We start from the raw sequence: 20970 nt of genomic DNA on the forward strand, positions 1-20970 counted from the left end.
AATACTGGTGGGGGCTCTGTGGGAACTAATTGGTTTTGCAGGCAGTTCATTAGAGGAATCACTGTTTTTTGGCACTCTTGTTTGTTTGTTGTTTACCTCTGGATGCTGCTGCTTGGTAGAAACTGTGCCAGCTGTCAGGCAGAAAAGCAGTTGAGTCACTGAAGTTATTCTATTTTGGTGATCATACTTTACTTTCTCTCATACGCCATTTATAGCTGTTTCACCTCCACATGTGTCCAGGTTATAATTTCATCACGAGTCAAATATAAATATATTTAGCTGTAATTTCTTTTAGTTCAAACCTAAAAAGGTGCCTGACATCTTTGAGCAGCAGCAAGTTGAACACTAAAGGTTTCCATCGCTCAGCGCACAGCTGCCCGTCATTTCCAGCACGGGGAGAGCAAAGTGGATAAAGAGCGGTGTGGCTCCACCTTGTTGGATCCCCCATCGTGACTGAAAGGTTATATTCATTAAGGCGACCTGCCAGGCCGCACGTGAGGCCAGTCACGCAGCAGCTGTGTGATTTATTGCCCTCCTGCAGGCTGTTAAGATGGCTGCCCTTTTTACTGTATGTAATCTAAATGATGTGTCACCGCCTCGCTGACTGTTTGTCCCTGTCTGTCTCTCTCTCTAGTAAATATTGCCAACAGCCAGGAGTGGACGCTGAGCAGATCCATCCCTGAGCTGAGACTGGTGAGAAAACCCCCTTCACTGCCAGAGCATTAGAAAAAGAGGAATCTATTACAGTAATTTATAGTTAATTATCTGTATTGGAGATGAGGCTAATGCAAAAAGATATATGTGTATATGTATATATATTTAATGAAAAATGAAACAATCATCAGTGAACCACTTTGAAGAGAAGACTCAAGAAACAAAATATGTCACATCTTATGTTCTGCTGTAAGATTCTTCTTCTGGTGTGTTAAACAGATACTAAAATTACACAGTTTTTGGTACAACATACCTCTAACCTAAATCTGAGATTTTAATTTGAGATGAGAGAGGATCCTCGGGATCCAGGACAAAGAGGGAAACAAAATAACAAAAAAGCTGCAAATTAAAATCCAAAAATTAGCAAAGACCAAAGGAAACAAAGCAGGAATCCAAAACAAGCACCAGGTAAACTGGAGGGATGGGTTAGCCAGCTAAAAGAGCTTAAAGTCCGATTTTTCAGTGTCATAAAAGTGGCTCTCTCTTTACCTGTTAGATCACCACGGTAACTGATGCTGAAGACATCACCTGATGTGCAACAGGTTCAGAGTTTTTGGTTAAAATCAGATGAAAAAAGTGTGAAATCGTTTCTCTGCTGCAGGAATCTCATTTATATATGTGACTTATTGAGCCGTACCATGCCAGCATCACCAAATGAATCCGTACTCAGTGTACTCAATGTACAGGTAATAAAAAAATGTTTCTTTGACACTGTTAGAATGAAAAGAAAAGCAGAGGCGGCACAGAACAAAAAGCAGTTACCAAAATAAAACAGGAAGTGGAAAACGCTTCGCTTGTCTCTGAACAAATAGACAAGTCAGGGGGAGGTAAGGGTAACAGATAACAGGAAGTTCAGAAACATAAGAAAGGAGAATAGATATCAAAGAAACCAAAACAGGAACCAAAAATACTGTACAAGAGTCAAGGACCGTGAAAAGCAGGTCAGCAGAGATCTGTTGGATATTACGAGCTTAAAAAGGTAAAGATGATTTTTTTTAAGTCCCGAGTTCTGTCTGCAGGAATGAATTTCCAAACTAGGCAGGACGTTTGTGCAGAGTAGAGGAAGTATTCAAATTCTTAAACTAAGTCAGGGGCGAGCGTAGGGTCAAACCTCAGTTTCCAATCATAATGTCATGCATGCAGTGCACTGTAATTAATATTAATGGAACATGTTGTTTCCACATTTGCAAACCTCAGTTCAATTGGATAAACATTACAATGTTACCTTCAGAAGCAGCCTAGTTAAGTGGATGACCTTTTGTAGTGTCTAAGAGTGAAACTAGTACTACTTTTTAGAGTGAAAAGTCAGAGAGTTCAATCTAATCGACCCGTTTAAGGGTGGAGCCTTTAGGCAAAGATACAGTCATTTAGGAAGTTAAAGAACCATTTGTGAAAAAGCAGATAAGATAAGAAACATTATTTCAGTCTGTTAAGCACATAGAGGCAGTCCACCCAATCATCAAGCACTTAAAATATCATTATTCAGTACAGACACTGGGGAATCACCCTGCCAGTCTGCAGACCTGTACACAAAGCAAACTGGTAATAGAGTTGTTTTATATTAAAGTGTTTTAATTCAAACTGTACAAGCCCTCCTTTTAGTATGCAGACTTGTGTGCTACTGGAAAACACACAAAGCCTCCACGACTTGCATGAAAAACTACTTTTGTTTTTCCAGCTAACTTCACTTTTTGGTCTCTCGTTCTTAAACCTCTCTGTCCCCCCCCCCCCTCTCTCCATCCTCCTCACTCAACTAGACACTAGAAAATGACAAAAATATAAGAGCAAGAGGGAGATGCACAATCGACAACAGTACAGCAGACTGTTTAGTTATGTGAAATCATCATCGATGAATGTGTGTAAAACAGAAGCTGCAGCGTTATAATTCTTGGTGAATTTAAATGTTGCAGTGAAAAAATGAGAGAAACTGTAACCTTAAACATAAACCATATCAGCTGTACTGTAAACAAACACTGAAGCCCAATTTGATCAGAATAGGAAAAGAAACTTTTAACAAACTAAAATAATAATACACATCAGCTCCTTGGCTGGCAACTCGCAATATACCAGCCTGACTAGTGGATCAGAAGGTTAAAATGAGCTAATAATCTCTGGTAATTTAAGCTATATTAGTGAACGTGTTTGACACTCTTTAGAGAACTAATAAAAATAAGCAGACACAGTAATGTCCCCACATTATCAGAACAATTTGTACTTTGCTATATTTTAGTTAAAGTCTGTTTTAAATCTGCATCACTGAAATTAGCACTTGAGGACCTCTAAAAAGGGTCTAAATGTACCTGTGAATTAAGTAGAGGTACTCATATTGCACTGCAGTGATGCTAAATAACAATTAAAAAGCCTGGATTAAAATGTTCTGTGAGCATGGCAAATATTAAAAGTAGAAACACTCAAATAGCCAAACAAGCCCTCTGACTAACATCATGTTAATTTATTTTGTAACCGTTTTTGCTGATGAGTTCATTTAAACGGCATTTTACTGTTTTGGTCGGTAATTTTAACTGTAACTAATCATGTTTTTCATAATGGATGCTGATGCTCATTAGCTTCTCATTTGAGTTGCAAATTTTCAGACAATGGTGTGAAAATCTTCTCGCAGTTTCCCACAGTCCAAAGTGAACAATGCCCTTTTTTGTTTAAACAACGGAAACTATTAAAGTAATGAAAAGGGAAGAGAACAAGTCCTCACAGCAGAAAAGCCGGAATCTTTAACAACGGGCATTTTAGCAAGAAAATAAGTATCAGAATAGCTGCTAATTGATTTTTCTGGTGGAAAATACTTGCTCATGTATATATTGGTAGTACTTTGGCTTTAATGGAAAATCTTAATTTTGTTCACCCCCTTTGAGTGTTAGTAGAAATGACATGACATGAAGTGTGTAACCTGAGCGGTGAAATCCGCATACTGACAGAAGCATGTCTTGCAACTCAGCAACCATCTGGGCAACAGCTCAGGGCCGTGATTTTGAACCTCCCAAATAAATGAATGGGTAAAAATCCAAAACCTTTATTTCATTGGTCACTAAGGCCATAAACCCTGTACAGGATCACAAATCACAACAGAAAAAGACAGTCCAAAAAGCTCTGAAAATTTGTCCCAAAACTAGATTTACCCAAGAAAACAATGAGTACATTTACCTACATTCTCAGAGAGATACTAAGGTTGCCACCGCACACCTGTCTTCACTCTAGGCAGTACAACACAAAGTGGTTTTAACGATATTTTATTATATAATTATGACCACTGATTCATAGTCCTGCACCTAAAAATTCCCACCTTTATTTTCATATCCCTAAACATTTTGTCTGTCCGCTCTCATATAAACTGACTCAGGTCCATGTAAACAAAATTCCTGTTTTCCAATTTAAAAAAAATTCCCAGTTGAAGGCCAAAGGGGCTGTGATAGCGATTCATTTCCCTGCCGACACCAGACTCACAAGTTTGAGTCGTATGCTACATATTTTTCACACTTTAGCCAAAATTATCTGGTCACGTTTAATCATAAAAACTACTGGGTTTAGTTTAGAAAAAGATTAAATTAAATTGTATTTAAATAGTGCCAAATCACAGTACCAGTTGCCTCAAGTTGCTTTAGTTTTCCTAAAAAATGAGCAAGTACTCTGTGACAGTGGGAAGGAAAAACTCAGGAAGAAACCTCCGGCAAAATAAAACACTCAACACTTTTTGCATTGTTGGTTTTTTTGGTCGCCATGTTAAAAAAGTAGCTCTATTTTCTGACTAAAAAACAACTTGACTTGAGACTTTGCCAGTGAGCCCAGAAGTTCCGCCCACCTGCCATCCAGACCTTCGGTTTATGAGAGGCAGCCAATCAGAAGGAAGTTGGCTTGAAGCAGTTAAGGATTTAAAAAAAGGGAAAAATATAAAGTGAAACACGGTTAAATGAATAAATGCTGATCTCAAATTAACTAATGTTCAGTTATAGCCATTTTTATTTTTATTTTTATTGTTATTGTTATTGATTGTTCTCTTGTGTGTGTCTGGCTAAAAAAATGGAGCACATGAAATGTTATGTGCCACAAAGAGCTTTAGAACCATGTACAGAGCGGTTCCCAAGCTCTTTGAGTGCCAATACAGGTTGTTTCAGACACCAGATGAACTGAGGTGCTGCACCAAGCCCTCGTACTGAGCAGTGAATCGTACAAAGCCTCTCTAGTGAAATCCAAAAATAAAAATATGGAGCTAAAAATGGGCATCATACTTTCCCCGTATATTTTTGAACACGGGACTTTTACCAGATTGTATTACAATGAAGCACTTTTATAGCACTTTCAGAATTATCTTCACCTACTCACTGCTGCACATTTCTATATGTGGATGACAAAGCAGTCTACAGGTGGAAAATACAGATTAAATAACAGACAGTGTAAACTGCCTAAAAGGAACCAAAGCTTATCCGATGGAGGAACTGAAAGTCTGTGTCTGATGCGTTTTAATTTAGTCTGAGAGTTATATTTGCTGCATGGTGCTGTAAATGTGCATGCAGGCTGAACCTGAATCAACTTGTGTGTGCTGCATTTCCTTCCTCCTTCTCTCAGGGTGTTCTGGGAAGTCTGAAAAGTGGCAAATCGGCGCTGGTAAACAAATACATCACAGGCAGTTACTCCGCAGTCGAGAAACCTGATGGTAAGACACAAGCACATCCTATCTAAAAAGTGGCTTCTTGTGTGCGTGAGTTTTGTATCCCTAACCTCAGAAACCTGGTGCGTGATATGGCTTCATCCTCGGGGTGTCACTCTGCTGAATAACCTGTCTGTCACTGTCACTGTTCCTGACAGGTGGACGGTACAAAAAGGAAGTGCTGGTGGATGGTCAGAGTCATTTATTATTGATCAGAGAGGAGGCTGGACCACCTGATGCACAGGTGCTTCTTTGTGATGATGTGTATGTGTGTGTTTGTGTGTGTGAGTGTGACAGACCTGTAACACTGCACATTTCATCATCCATCAGTGCACAGTAAGATAACATCTGTCCATCTATCCTTTTCCTCCTGCAGTTCAGCAGCTGGGCTGATGCAGTCATTCTGGTCTTCAGCTTGGAGAATGAGGCCAGTTTCCAGGAGCTCTACCAGCTCTACAGCCAGCTCAGCGCCTTCCGCTCAGACATCCCAGTCATAGTGGTCGGCACACAAGGTAAACGCACAAATCAGTCATGTACCCTCATATATACAGAGCCCAAACCTTTATTAACTTAAGTTAAGTTAATCAGTCGGTCACATGACAGGAACTCAGTGCATTTAAGCTTAACTAATGAGAGACTGTAATATTCAGTGAGCAGCAGTTCAATTCAATTTAATTCAATTTTATTTATGCAGCGCCAAATCACAACAACAGTCGCCTCATGGGACTTTATATTCTAAGGTAGACCCCACAGTAATAAAGAGAAAAACCCAACAAACATGACCCCCTATGAGTAAGCAACAGTGGGAAGGAAAAACTCCCTTTTAACAGGAAGAAACCTCCGGCAGAACCAGGCTCAGGCAGGGGCGGGGCCATCTGCTGCAACTGGTTAGGGTGAGAGAGGGAAGACAGGATAGAAGACATGCTGTGGAAGAGAGCCAGAGATTAATAACAAGTACTATTCAATGCAGAGAGGTCTATTAACACATAGTGAATGAGTAACTGAAGGGATGCATCATGGGAATCCCCCAGCAGCCTACACCTATTGCAGCCTAACTAAGGGAGGATTCAGGGTCTCCTCCCTTAGCAGCTCTCTGGGTGTAAATGCCATGTTTTGCCAGAGTTCAGAGGAAAATTGTCACTGCTGCAAGCTGATAGGAACGCTGCAATAATTCAAATAACCACCCGATACAATCAAAATGTCCAAAAGAAGCTCGATAAATGCACAATCCGTCAAACCTTGAAGCAGCAGAGACCCCATTGGTTGCCAGTCCTGTTAGTTAGGAACAGGAAATTGATGCTATAATGTACACGAGCTCACCAAAACTGGACAACAGACAGTCGTCACATGCTCTAATGAGACTGAAATTCTGCTTCAGCATTAAGATGGCACAGTAAGAATCTAGCACCTAGTTGAATCTATGCCATGAAGAATTAAGGATTACTGCCAAGATGTGCAACGTGTCCAGCGAGTTGCATTCATAGGAATGGGTTCCTAACATCCACAACAAAAGAAGATGCTTATGGGACAAGCAGGTGTTACAATGTTGATATTGTTTCTTTCTTTAGATAAAATCAGCAGCACCAACCCTCGCGTGATTGAAGATCAGAGAGCCAGACAGCTGTGTATTGACGTGCGTCACTCCCTCTTTTACGAGACCTGCGCCACCTACGGGTTCAACGTTGACCGAGTGTTTTCAGAGGGTGAGCTGACTCACATTTTATAAGTGATATCAGCATCAACAAAAGAACAGGCTTAAGGATGTGATTCACAAGGAAAATAAAATTTAAAAAATATCCACCCATTACTATTTACACACTGACATTTGAAACAGACTCAACTGTTTGAGTGTTTGTTTTTCAGCTGCTCAGAAGATTGTAGCTCAGAAGAAGCAGGCGGCACTGCAGGCCTGCAAGTCTCTGCCTAACTCACCCAGTCACTCGGGAGGCTCCACACCTGGATCAGCATCGTTCCCTGGACAGGTAACACGTCCTTTTTCGGTTTTACTGCTGGGTCACTCCCATAGGAGATACCCCATATTGCATTTGCAAATTTAATGGTTAATGAAACACAAACCACACTGATAGCCTTATCTTGATAATCCTGACATTTTCAAGCCTTTTTCTAAGTAACTACCTAACTTTTTGCATGTGATCGGTGGACTTTGTGTTACACATTTTGAAGAAACTGTGGCAGAAAAGTGGTAAATAAAATGAAACAGTTTTTTGTTTGGTAAGCAGAACAGATCCGTTTTCAAAACTTAGTGGTAGAAGATCTTATCTCACCACATAGAGCTTTTCACAAAAATGCTCAGCAGGTGTTGGGGGTAACTTCCTTTTGAAATAAATTTTTACTTGTTCACTTGTTTATATCGCTCAGTTATGTGATGATTTTTCTTCCTGACTAAAGAAACCATTCTTTAATGGGGTCGCTGATGAAAGTGTTCTGCTGTTGCTATGCTGATGCTGTCTTCATCATTCACCGTTCTTCTAATGCCAGCTGATCATGTTTTAAGCTGTGCTAGCAGAAAGACTCTGGGGATGTAAGTCAGCAGCACACCAAATGCATTGCAAGGAAATTTGGCACACATATTTATTTACTTACTTACCGTCAGACTGGATCAAAATAACTTTAGTGATTACTTAATCAGCAAATATTCTTTATGTTAAAGGAAGTCCATTGAATACATCACATTTTGCTCAAAGACAAATCCAAAATTTATTTTTCATGAGTAATAACAAAATGTTGCTTATACTGCTGTTGGACTGGTGCCATTTTGTTTTCTGTAGCCAGAAGTGACCATATTTAGATAAAAGGGTGACGTACGCATGTTGCATAGATAAAATGTACAGGTGCAATGCACAGAAAAGACACCAATTAGAGCTAAAAGGCAAATAAAGCATACATGCTCCAAAAGGCACCGGTATTACAGGTGGAGAGGTTAGTCAAAGCAGCCACGCCCCTAACTCCAGAATCCAAGACCAGACCCCAAACTGTCCTTTGTCAGACTGTAAGTACGTTACACAATGATACAAATATGGACACTTTAACATGAGAGTCAATGGAGGTTGACTCTCATCCAGAGTCACCTTCTAGTGGCCATTAGGGGAACTGCAGTTTTTGTACACTGGGGTCATTTTTCCTCTTAGAGCAGGTTTGCGGGAAAATAGTCACCTCTGGCGAGCAACATACAGTAATAAATCATGTTGCTGTTTTTTGGAATCATAACTCCTTTTTCTCATTTTTGAATATGTTGTTTCATGATGACCTGCAGCAGTAGTGACACTTGAGCAGTTTCAGGTTATGTGACATGTAAGTGAACTTTCACTGATCGTGTGAGCAGGTGGAAGTGAGCATTAACCTCAAGGCTTCGTATATTTGTAGCGCAAATATAATCAAAAGAGGATTAAATATATTGTATATTTAAAAAATACATTTTGAAAACTTATGTAGCTTTAAGCAGTGGTGTGAAGCGATACATTTACTCAGGTACATAAGTCTAAATGTTAGATATTTGTTTTGTTTTTTGTGATATTCAGAGGGAAATATTGGATTACTTTGAAAACAATCATGAATCAGGGGGAGACAGAGACAGGAAGTACATGTGAACTTCAAAGTAAAATAGAAAATAATCATAAAACAGACATGAATGCTAACATTTAACAAATTGTTGCTGGTGGACCAAAGCATTATCCCTGGAAATATCCCAGTGACTATAAAAATAAAACCTAAACTCCAAATATTATGCGTTTATATTTATCTCAGAAATATAATCTTCATCTATTACTGGCATCAAGGCACTGATGTTAAAAATGAGCCCACCCTGTAGAGTACAGTACATCGGACACGACTTCCAACTGTTACTATTTTCCTGTTTTTATTTAGAACATATGATTTAATCGTGATATTTAAAATGTAAATGACATTCAAAGGATCATCTAAGGTTGTGTACACCAACGCTTGTGTCGTGTTTGATTACTTTAGCTTAGTCAATGAAAACACAGCCCGCCCTGTTCTTCATCCATCAGTTTCCATCAATCACACCGATCGACTGAAGACTTCACGTTGTCACTCATCATCACCTTTTTGTGACTCTGTTTCATCTTTCACCCCATCCTCACTCTCTCCATCTCTTCTCATTCCCATTCCCATCCTGCATCCTGACCTCCTGACCTCCTCCACCTCCTCCTCCAATTCCTCCTCCTCTCAGGCCAGTAATGGCCCCAGTATCGGCTACGCCTACTCCCTCCCCTCCACCCCTGTGGTGAGCCACAGAGAGCTGCGAGTTGCACAGGGAGACGGGGGAGGCAGCGTCAACGCTCGCTCGCTGAAGAGCATCCCCAGACGCCCCTCGCTCTTCAAGGTCAGTCACCTCCAACTGCTCGTGTCTCACACCTTTTAGTCTCCTTCATCTCATTCTCATTTCACTCCATTCGCCCCCCTCTGACTCTCCTCGCTTAAATCGTCTCCTCTTCTTTTTTAACACTTTAAATTCTGTTGGATTCGTTGCAGAACCGGGACACAGACAAAAAAGGTGGCGACGCTAAAGGCGACCTGAGCAGCCTGCGGGGCGTTCCGATCAAACAGGTTTGGTTTCCGTTACAAGCAAAAATAAGCCGAATATCCAGTGATGGGGGTATTTACACGCTGCAGTTATAACAATAACACGAGCCAATTCCCTTGTCGGAAATAAGATGGGAACAGAAATACATTTGTCTATTTATTTTGTCTTACATAAGCAGCACAGAAGTCTGTTGTTTCATCCTTTTCAACCTTTCTCAAGGGTGTTCTATTAATACAAGAGCTCTCAGCTATTGCTGTCGAACTCTTTCTGGTACACTTTGAAGGGGCGGCTCTAAATTTAGGCAGATTCAGACTGTGGTTTGCTGTGACTGATGCGACCCCCGGTTGATGCTTTTGACAGGGCATCCTGTGGAAGAGGAGTGGGAGCTCTCTGAATAAGGAGTGGAAGAAGAAATATGTCACCCTGTCCAACAATGGCACGCTGTCTTATCACTCCAGCTCCAGTGTAAGAAAACACCACAACACCGATCAATGCGACAGTAAACGAGCAGGGGGGAGAGAAGATCTGCAGCTTTTCACATTTAAAGGGACCGGTTATGCTTTTAGATTGTTTTTGTTATTGGTTTTTGAAAGAAAGACCCATTCTTATTTGTTACATCTACAGAAATTTAGGTATTCTAGCAGAATTCATGAGATGTGATGCTATTTGCATCATATTTTAATTCAGTTGTTTAAATCAGGGCCTTTTGAGAAAAAAAACCCCCCATGACTGACTTAAAGACTGTTTTGGAAAACATTACAGATCACTAAGATGATTAAAAACATGCAACATCTTGTCCTCTTCAGGACTACACGCAGAATACCCATGGAAAGGAAATCGATCTGCTGCGTGTGACTGTTAAAGTTCCCGGGAAACGTCCTCCAAGAGCAGTCGCACCGACAGGCCCCTCGCCCGCCCCCCCTGGAGCTGTACCTGGAGTCAACGGGCTGAGTAAAGAGCTGCCAGCCGCTGATAGCACCAGTACAGGTACGTCTTCTTTAGGAGGATAAATAGACCATACTTTGAAGACTGTATATAAAAGATGGACATGTCTTCTTATCTTTTTGATAAATCCACTTATTTAGAGTAGATCTGACCAAGAAATCGAGGATTGTTGTGTTTACTTTCTCCTGAAACACACCCTCCTTTATCATGCGTTTTAACTCTTAACTGTTACCATAATATTATAAAATGCTAGTTTTGTCATGGCCTTTGATACAATCTGCTTTTTGCACCTAGAGGAGTCGCCCTCTGCTGGCTATTAAAAAGATTGCAGGTTCTAGTTTTATCTTCCTTCCATATGTTTGTTCCTGGAATTTTATACTTGAAAATAAAGCTTTAGATAACAATAAATTTACATTTCTTAGCCTGAAAGATCATAAAAACATGGCCTATTGTACATAAACACTTCACTTTCTCTCTCTTCATCAGTTCCTCAGTTGTGTCCAGCTACCCTCTCTGTCGTTGCCGATGACCGGTCTGGCGGTTTGTCCCCTCAAGGAGGTGAGCGAGGACTTCAGCGCTGCCCCTCCTCATTGTCCACCAAAGCACAAAGTGTCGGTACGTACCGCAGGGAATGAAACCTTTCAGCCACCATCGCCGGCTCAGACACTCTGGGTGCAGCCTCAGCTCCGCTGCGACTGAAAACAATTCTGTCATGTATGTTTTGTTATGTTTGCGCCAAATGTCAGATGCCCTGGAAGCGACAGCCGGTTCGTTTGGTGGAAAAGATCCCAGCCAATCATCTCCCATGAGCGACAGGAAGAAGAACAGGAGGAAGAAGAGCATGAATCAGAAAGGGGATGCAGCCGTCGGGCAAGCCGAAGGTAACATCATCATTCCACAAGGCGCAACTACTGATGCTAACAGTTTAAGTTAAATAAGAAATTGGGTTTTCTATTTGCTTTATATATACAGAAACAATTTTACTCAAAATAATAACTAAATAAAATCTTTATTCTTTAGTTCTGAGAGATTTTTATATTCTTTACTTTCTACTAAGACACACTTGCTTATATTCTGACTTTTCTTGTTTTCCCGTTCTTTCTCTTCTGTGTGGATAAAGATTAATAAACGTGCTTGTCTTTCTCTGAATATTTCGTATCTGCCTTTTTTTCCTAACACTTGCACTCCTCTTTCTCTTCTCTTGCTTATCTCTCGCTCTGCAGCCAAACGCAAAATGTGGAAATTAAAGAGCTTTGGTAGCTTGAGAAACATTAATAAGACAGGTAACAAGTGAGGGTGATGGTGCTGACACAGCTTGTGCTCTCTGACTGTTTTCCTTCCCTGTGTGCCTGACATCCATAATCTACACCCCATTGTTTGTTTGAATTACCCTCAGCGTGAATAACCCAAAGATTTTTCTGTCCTCATGTCTCAATCTAAACCACTTTTTTGTTTTGTTTTGCTTTTCATTCATTTTTCCTCCACCGACTGAAAGTTCAATGGATTCATTCTCTCGGTTTGTCGAATGCAGCAAATCTCATGTCATGTTTCTCCGGCTTCACCCTCTCTTCGCAGAGGAAGAGAATGCCGACTTCATCATAGTGTCGTTTACTGGGCAGACGTGGCACTTTGAGGCTCCGAGCATGGACGAGAGGGACTCGTGGGTCACAGCTATAGAGAGCCAAATCCTGGCAAGTCTTGGTTCCTGTGAGAGTGGCAGAAACAAGGTAAACATGTACAGAAAACACATTTCAGAAATGGATTCTGTACTTATTCTCACCATTTTTCCACCTAAACTAAAATGATTTTGCTGTCTAAAAACATCATTTCTTGGAGGCTTAAAGAGAAGAATATTGCGGCAAAAATAGAATCCACAAGCTGTTCCCTGCTCTTGAACTTTTCCTTTGGATATCTGCGTGAAGGTTTGATTGACTGATCACAGCAAGACAGAATGAAAGTGCAGTGTGGGGGCAGAGAGCAGAGCAGGAAAAGAAAGCTATGCCAGGAAGAATACAGGTCAAATTTTAAAAACACTTGAGTCAAAATCTGATGGTGCTTGAGTCTCTGCTGTCACCGATCCCAGTCATATCCGATCAAATCACACCCGCACAGTCTCACACCTCTTTTCCAATAAAGAAGACACATTTTTTAGAGGCGCTATATATTTGCAACCTAAAAGAAATTCACCAGAAATCCAGCCCACGAGTTATGAAATCACCGTGCACCAAACTTCCCTGAACTATAGCCTTATGAATCTTTTGGTTCTCAAATCTGTTAAAATTTAGGTTGGTTCTTAAAAGGCAGGTGGGTGGGAAACGAGCATTTACCGCGCAGATTACTTAAAGGTTTTGAAAGATAAGGTTCGTGGATGAATTTTTGCAGGTAAATTACTTCAAATGGAAGCGCTCTTAAGTGAAGAACATGCAAACCTACAGTAGTCTATATGCATCACAATCTTAATTTAATTGTTGGAGTGAAACCTTAATGGGAAAAGTATGTCTAAAAGATTTATTTGTTTTTGTTTTTGTTTTTTTAAATAAATTACATATTACAATGTTTCTAAAATCATCCACTCTTTCTGTGACACCACAGAATACGTCTCGTACAACTGCTCTCCTGTTTTGTTTAAAATATAATCATAACATTTTAATACTGCAAGTAGGGAAGAGAAGCAGGGAACTATATAAACCCAGGAGAATGATGCACTAAACAGGAGGGGGAAAATAGCACTGATTTAAACAGATGTCCTTAACTCTTACCCTCATAAAGACAAACTCTGACAGCCTCCTCTGTGCCCTTAATTACTACATATATGACACCTAAGTATATATCAATAAAGATTCACTTTACAATTAGTTGTAAAATCCTGCAGTTGCAAAAAAAGAAGAAGAAGCTGTATAGTTTGATCTTTGACCTCAGTAAAACTTTCCTGATGACTTCATGGGCTCAGCTGATAGCTTCAAGTTGTGGTAAATTATGGTCTTCATTAGGGGAAATTAGCAGAGTATATTTAATGTTGGCGTCTAAGTGACATGACTGATTATTCTGTAAACTACAAGAACGTCTGTTTGGTCCATGTGGCTATCTCTATCTTTAAAACATCCTCATGTTGTGCTGCAGTTATTTTGGCATCTTTACAAAGCCTTGCATGATTGGACGGTTAGCTATGAGTTGTTTGTGCCAAAGCAGAATTTCTAAGTGAAAACATTTACTCACTCCAAATTAAGGCTCTCAAATAAAATGTCAGAAAGTAAATGTTATTAACTTTAAAAAATAGTTCAATTTAAAATGTCTTTGTTTTGCAGTTTTAATGCCACGTGGTGTCATAATCTGCTCTAATCAATGCGTGTTACTATTCATTGTGTTTACTGAGGTAGCGGTTGGATTTTAAGCACCACTTGTTTATGAAACAGAAACACTTGTGTGGATATGAATAAATGATGCAAATGGGTGTTTGTGCAGGCGCGGAGGAGCAGTCAGAGCGAGGCCGTAGCGCTCCAGGCCATCCGAAATGCCAAAGGCAACAGTCAGTGTGTGGACTGCGAAGCACCGAGTGAGTTCCTAAACGTTGGCACATTTCCCGCCAGCTGCACATTTACTCTGGAGCATAATTCACACCATGCACAGACTGTGGTGGTGCAGCCATTGGCTCATGGTTTTTTCTTGCTAAGCAGTCTCTCTTCTCCCATCCTGCAGATCCCACTTGGGCCAGTCTCAATCTGGGTGCGCTGATCTGCATCGAGTGCTCAGGGATCCACCGAAACCTGGGGACTCACCTGTCCCGTGTGCGCTCGCTGGACCTGGACGACTGGCCGGGAGAGCTCACACAGGTGCTGGCTGCCATCGGAAACCACATGGCCAACAGCATCTGGGAGAGCTGCACCCAAGGACGGACCAAACCCACACCGAGTGCGACACGGTGGGTTGAGCCAGATCACAGCACACGTCAAAAACTGCTGTAAACTCCTGTACACCCTATACAAGTTTTAAGCAGATAAAATAATAACGGATTGGATTTATATAGCGCTTTTCAAGGCACCCAAAGCGCTTTACAATGCCACTATTCATTCACTCTCACATTATCACAAGCTACGGTTGTAGCCACAGCTGCCCTGGGGCAGACTGACAGAAGCGAGGCTGCCATATCGCGCCATCGGCCCCTCTGGCCAACACCAGTAGGCAGTAGGGTAAAGTGTCTTGCCCAAGGACACAATGACCAGGACAGAGAGCCCGGGGATCAAACCGGCGACCTTCTGGTTACAGATACGCTTCCCAACCCCCTGAGCCACGGTCGCACATTAAAAATGTACAGAATCATTTTAATAAATTAGAATAATAACGAAGTCTAAAATAATATTAAATATGTTATTTAAGCAGATTTGTACACAAATGATTACATTTGTGTTTAGAGCTACTAAATGAGATTTAAATTATGAATAAAACTCATTGATGTCCATTATTAGGTTTATTAGTAGGTTTAAAAAAAAAAAGGTTCATCAGTCAAAATCAAAATTGATTCATTGTCACAGAAGGGCTAAAAGTAAATACATTAATGAGTAATATTATTTAATTTACCCTAGTTACAGCCATTTAATTATATTGTTGTATGTTATATTATAATGTTGTCAGGTTTCCATCACAGTGTGATCAAAAAGATTTCATTTGGACAACGATCCAACGATCTTCTTCAGGCCCTTTCACTGAAAGCTAAAAGCCAGCCTCTCCCTTAAAACTTGCAAGCGCAAATTTACGGGCCACAAAAAGTCTACAAATGGACACGAGTAGTTAGAGCAGGACTTCTAACAGGAGTACTGGAAGTGCACCAGGAGACAGCTTTGAAGGGGAGATCAGACAAATTTTAATCCTTTTTTTTTGCATTTTATTTTTTGTTTGTTTTTATGGCCGGAGTTGCAGAACTTTTTTGCACTCGTGATTAAACATATATGAAATGCTTAAACTGCATCTGCTCATATCTAATGTACATTTATTTAAATAGTTAAATATGGAGTCAAAAGTGATGCAGAGAAGTTGTCGGTGGTTTCGTGTGTAACGCGGTTAAAGGACCAGGGCGCCTGACTGCAGCCTCATAGACAATGAGCTATCAGAATAAGATTCGACTATGGAGCCTGAGGGTGTGAATAAAACACAGGAAACAAAAGTAGAGCTCAAATATATATATATTATGTTTGTTATGAGAAGTGTATAGACGGATGTACAAAAGAAATAAAAACATATGCATATATATCACAAACAAAAATGTTGACAATACAACACAGCTTAGTAGGTTCCAAAAGGAGGTGGGATGAGGTGTAGTCCAGTATGTGATTTAGTTTAGTTCCATGGACCTGTGATAGGTCATTGTCAACAATTTGTGATTCAGTCCATAGGTTCACAATTCCTACCGCAACGTAGCGGTGGTCGGGTGGCTCGCCATCTCGCGCTGATCAGGGCTGATCGCGGGAGAACAAAAAAAACCTGACCTAAACAAGGTCAAAAAACAGAAATTATGATTCACAGAAGAAAATGAAACAGCATTCTACTGCTGTGACAAAAATACATAAATCCATAAATAACAAAGTCAAGTAATCAATGCCACGTTTCATACAACAATCAATAAACCATCATCTCTTATAATGAATGTCATTCTAAATACTATTATAGAAAGACATTCTCATGGGTCCCATCAAAGTATATCAGCGTTAAAGCTAATAAATATTATCCAAAGTTAATCAAATATATTTACAAAACTCATTTAATCACAGGTGTTGCGCAACAGATTCAATAATGTAAATGGAATTTAACTCAATGCAAAATCTCATAGGCCGTTTCGGCATTTCATCAGAAAAGTAACAAAAAACATCCAAAACGGACAAAACTACAAAAATCAAATCACTCGTTCAACTCTAGATACGTTAAGTCAACATTCGGCCATAATGGAATAAACAAAAACAACAATATTCAATAGATGACACTAGTAATTGCACTTACTGTCGCTAGCCTAGCATTAGCTTACCGGCATTGTAGGATGTGCGATCGCGGCTCCGCATGTACATTAATTGTGACAAAACAAAACAAACAAATAACTCACCGTTGAGTCGAGTGTGAGGTAGTGTAAAGATGAATGAATCGGCCGGGTTATTGCACGCTGTCAACTGGCCTGTAGTGCAAAATTTGTCGTGATCTGACAAGTACGCCAACCACAGGGACAACAGCAGCCAGAGGAGCAGGGACATGCAGCTGATTGACCCGGAACTTATACAGGATTCATTCCCGCCACAATAAAGGGACTGGCGGAAGTGGGGTCAGAGGTTACCGTGGTTACACGTGTGCTTGTGGGAAAAATCAAATCCCAGACCCAAGAAATAAACTAACAGAAAGCAGGTAAAAATCTGATCGCTCAATATCCAATGTGTACAAACGTGAACAAATAACACCCATGGTGGAATTTCTAAAAACCTGCAGATATGTCAAGTTTTAAATGTAAGCAAAGTTCTGATTCGCTTACACTGCAGTGCTTCTAAGAGTGTCTAATCTTACATGTGTGTGTCTCCTTTGTATTGTTTCTGTTTTTCTAGAGAGGAGCGAGAGTCATGGATCCGTGCCAAGTATGAACAGCGAGCCTTTGTGGCGCCTCTTGTGCCGGCCTCAGGGGCGCAGCTTCCAGAGGATGGTGTGCCGGTGTGGCTGCTATCTGCAGTGACCAACAGAGATCTGCCCAGGCTGCTGCTCCTTCTGGCCCACAGCACTAAAGAACAAATCAACGCTCCGCCGGCCGGCTCGCCTTCGCTGCCGCGCACGGCTCTGCACGCTGCCTGCCAGCTGGGAGATGTGGTCATGACACAGCTGCTCATCTGGGTGCGTATCTTCTTTGTGTTCACACTCATTCATATCGGTTTCATATTTCCTCAGGCCCAATGACGAGTGTAGAACAACACGACTAGTTCATTAGTCCTGTAAATCACAGTAAAAGAAATAAGGGTGGAATAAACTACTTCAAAAACTGACCGGTAGAAGTGTGCATGCATGCACACCATGATCGTGTAAATGCTTAGTGATGGACTCTTCTGTGCTTTCGAAACTGTGAATGCCTCTGCAGACACGTACCCTTGCCATTCTGTGATGAGTGTTACTCTCTGTGGAGTCATATTGGCAGCTGCCTCTTTTTTCTCTGAGGGAAACAGGAACTTTCAGTCAGCATCTGCACCAGTTTATACCCTTATCAGATGTGCCTTTGGAGTTTTTCTCAGGTGCTTACAACATTTCAAAAACATGCTGCCCTCTTAATATTAAATTGTTTGTTCTTGTTTGTCATTATTAGCTTTTATAACGACATTAAAAAGCTGCTGTACTTTGCACAGTGTGGTTAGAAGCCTGCACTCCTGCAGACTCCGTGTTTGAGGGCTTTATAATAAGCACTCAGTGTGCCAGACTCTCCACAAAACCCACAGAGTCGACGTCTATAGTGAAGGGTGTAGGAGCTGTAACTAGGCCAATAGATATCTGTCATCAAATATCTGACCAGACATGTGGCATAGATAAGATTACAATCAAATGCAGGAGATATTCATCACTTTACAATAGTGTTTGGTAATGAAATCACATCCTGTGTGAACAGCTGACCCAAAAACTTCAATCAAAAAGAAAAAACTATGTGCGTGTAATTTCAGCCAAGCATTAGTGATGTTAAAACTGCAATTCTATCCAATTTAATGTAAAAGAACTGAAGCTGAAGAACACTGTCTCATTGCTAATCGCAGTATTGCCAGCTGGCCTCTTCACTGAATGTGCTGACTTCAGTAACCTTCAAAAGAAATGATGACAGGCTGTTTTTAGTGCACCTGGACTCTGTGCTGGGATCTCCACAGTGTTCAGGTGGTATTTAATAAATGTGCTCTACCCCTGGAGTTCTTCTGTAATGGAATAATTTTCCCTTACTAGACTGAGTCTGTGTTAACAGACACTCAGCGCACGTTAAAACGAGTAAAGCAGTTTGAATAACAAATTAGTTTAAGAAAAACTAAATGTTGGTCCTGAGATCTGATGACCTGTCATCATAGACAACACTGAACGTCAGGGAAGCAAGTTCTGAAAAATCAGTAATAAATCAAATTATGATTATGCTGGTTAGACTTATTTATTACCTTAACTCTATATACTGTCTATGCAAATCAAAGAAAATCTGTCCAACAGTAATAGAAGAGGAGCAGCACATAATTTTTCAGCTGTATGCTCCACTTCACTTCAAACTGTTCAATCATCTAATCAATATCTAATCAATAAACAGGCTTAAATATCATGTTCTGTCCTTTGCCTCTTCCCTGCAGTATGGAATCGATGTGAAAGCGAAAGATAACCAAGGCCAGACGGCCATGATGCTGGCCACGAAAAAAGGGAGCAAAAGCTGCATCGATATTTTGCTCCAGCACGGCTGCCCCAACGAGACGTCGCCCACCGCTGCCACGCCCATCCTCAGTCGCCGCTCCAGCACCGCCAGCCTGGGTCGGACCAGCTCCAGGAAACGGTAGCGTGGACTGAAAACGCTGCCACAGAAAACATTTTTAATGTGTGGAAACGGGCAGAGCTGATCGTGGAGAGGGGTGTAGTATAAAGAAATGACAGCACTGGATATCATTAGTATAACGGATGAAAAACATTGTTTCTGAAGACTGAACAACATATCAAACCACTTAAAAAGCAATATTCATTCAATTTGTTGATTGCAGGCATATTGCTGAGTTATTGTGCCGTTGACCTCATTTCAAAATGACTCAAGTAGACCTGTAGCGGACTGCTTCTGTTTCACTTCCTCTGCAAGAAGTGCAATAATTCAGCTACGATGATGAAAAGCAACAAATTTTAGCGCAGATGACTCAACTCAGTGCATCCAGAGGGTGATGCTTTTATTCAGACCTGCTGTGACTGGACCAAAACTGCTACTTTTTTTTCTTCCTTGGCTTAAACCAACAATATGTCATGGTGTTAGTTATGTGAGCCTGTCAGTTCGATTGTATAAACTGTTTTCCAGCAACGAATCAGCTGAGATTATTCTACTTAGACTAGAAAAATGAATGGTTTGGAGTATGACCTATGTCAGTGTTAGGACCACAGGTCCGAGATATGACGTTTTATTCTACTATAAATGTATCTAGACTACATGCTTAATGTTAAACTCTGTAACGAAGACACAACTGAAAAAACCAGACTGCATTTTGTAGTGATTTCTTACTGGTAGTTCTAAAAGCTTGTTTTGTTTTGTTTTCCATTGTCTTTTATAATTTCTTATTCTCTCACATAAAGCAGTAAGCGGATGGTTTTACAAGTATGTAAACATGTGGATAAAGTTTTATTTGGGATATCGAGAGCGAATACGTGAAGACTGCGACATAATTCACATTCATCTTACTGTTGTGTAGGTCGATCCCATGAGTTTACAGTGAAGCGGCCGAAGGTGAGTCATGTGAGTCCCTCATGAGCTAAAACAAATGGTTACCAGAATAAAGTAATAAACTTTTTTTTAAATAAGCATTAAAAAAAATGTTGTTTTTATTGTCTTTGTGTGTGGGCCTATCTGCTGCACAGATTTATTTGACTGTTTTTAGCAACGTTTGGGTCAGAGTGGTATGTTCACCATATAGACTGTATATAAAGTCAAGCAGAGTTTTATTGTCAACCCAACAATATACAATCAAGTATACATTGGGACGAAATTTCTTCCTCCTGGATCAAAGGTGCAAATGGAAGAAATAATTTTGGGAGCCTCACCAACAAGTGACCATACTAGAAAGAGATATAAAGCTATCAAGCTTGGCTAGTAAAACGCATCTATTAATTGTTCCAGTGCTATACACTGAATAGATGCCTGCTAAAGAAGTGAATTATAAGGTATTTTGGACATTTTGATGCTTCCAACTTCGTGGGAACAGTTTGGCTGTTCCACTATGACCAAGGCCACGTGCACAAAGCATGGTCCATAAAGATATGGTTGGATGAGTATGGTGTGGAAGAACTCGATTGGACCACCCACATCAAGAACCTTTGGGATAAGCTAGAATAGAAATTGCAATTTAGGCTCTCTAGTTCAATATCA

General features: G+C 40.5%; 1 protein-coding gene across 3 annotated transcripts in view; it reads left to right on the plus strand.

Moving 5' to 3' along the window:
* The window catches only part of agap2 (ArfGAP with GTPase domain, ankyrin repeat and PH domain 2), a 35882-nt gene extending 15472 nt beyond the window's left edge, over positions 1 to 20410 (plus strand). For 2 of the 3 annotated variants that reach the window (XM_080897827.1, XM_080897826.1), the window contains 18 exons: positions 635 to 693; positions 5293 to 5380; positions 5533 to 5618; positions 5751 to 5886; positions 6943 to 7077; positions 7238 to 7356; positions 9585 to 9737; positions 9887 to 9961; positions 10299 to 10403; positions 10745 to 10925; positions 11370 to 11498; positions 11630 to 11764; positions 12107 to 12166; positions 12459 to 12610; positions 14346 to 14436; positions 14580 to 14802; positions 17459 to 17738; positions 19208 to 20410. In XM_080897827.1, the coding sequence (XP_080753953.1) occupies positions 635 to 693; positions 5293 to 5380; positions 5533 to 5618; positions 5751 to 5886; positions 6943 to 7077; positions 7238 to 7356; positions 9585 to 9737; positions 9887 to 9961; positions 10299 to 10403; positions 10745 to 10925; positions 11370 to 11498; positions 11630 to 11764; positions 12107 to 12166; positions 12459 to 12610; positions 14346 to 14436; positions 14580 to 14802; positions 17459 to 17738; positions 19208 to 19408 (2408 nt within the window). In that variant the 3' untranslated portion in view covers positions 19409 to 20410. The remainder of the gene's footprint in view (positions 1 to 634; positions 694 to 5292; positions 5381 to 5532; positions 5619 to 5750; positions 5887 to 6942; positions 7078 to 7237; positions 7357 to 9584; positions 9738 to 9886; positions 9962 to 10298; positions 10404 to 10744; positions 10926 to 11369; positions 11499 to 11629; positions 11765 to 12106; positions 12167 to 12458; positions 12611 to 14345; positions 14437 to 14579; positions 14803 to 17458; positions 17739 to 19207) is intronic. The other variant, XM_080897828.1, reaches the window with a different exon arrangement.
* The last annotated feature ends 560 nt before the right edge of the window (positions 20411 to 20970 follow it).

Source organism: Rhamphochromis sp. 'chilingali' (genome assembly GCF_963969265.1).
Source record: "Rhamphochromis sp. 'chilingali' genome assembly, chromosome: 12".
Lineage (NCBI taxonomy): Eukaryota > Metazoa > Chordata > Actinopteri > Cichliformes > Cichlidae > Rhamphochromis > Rhamphochromis sp. 'chilingali'.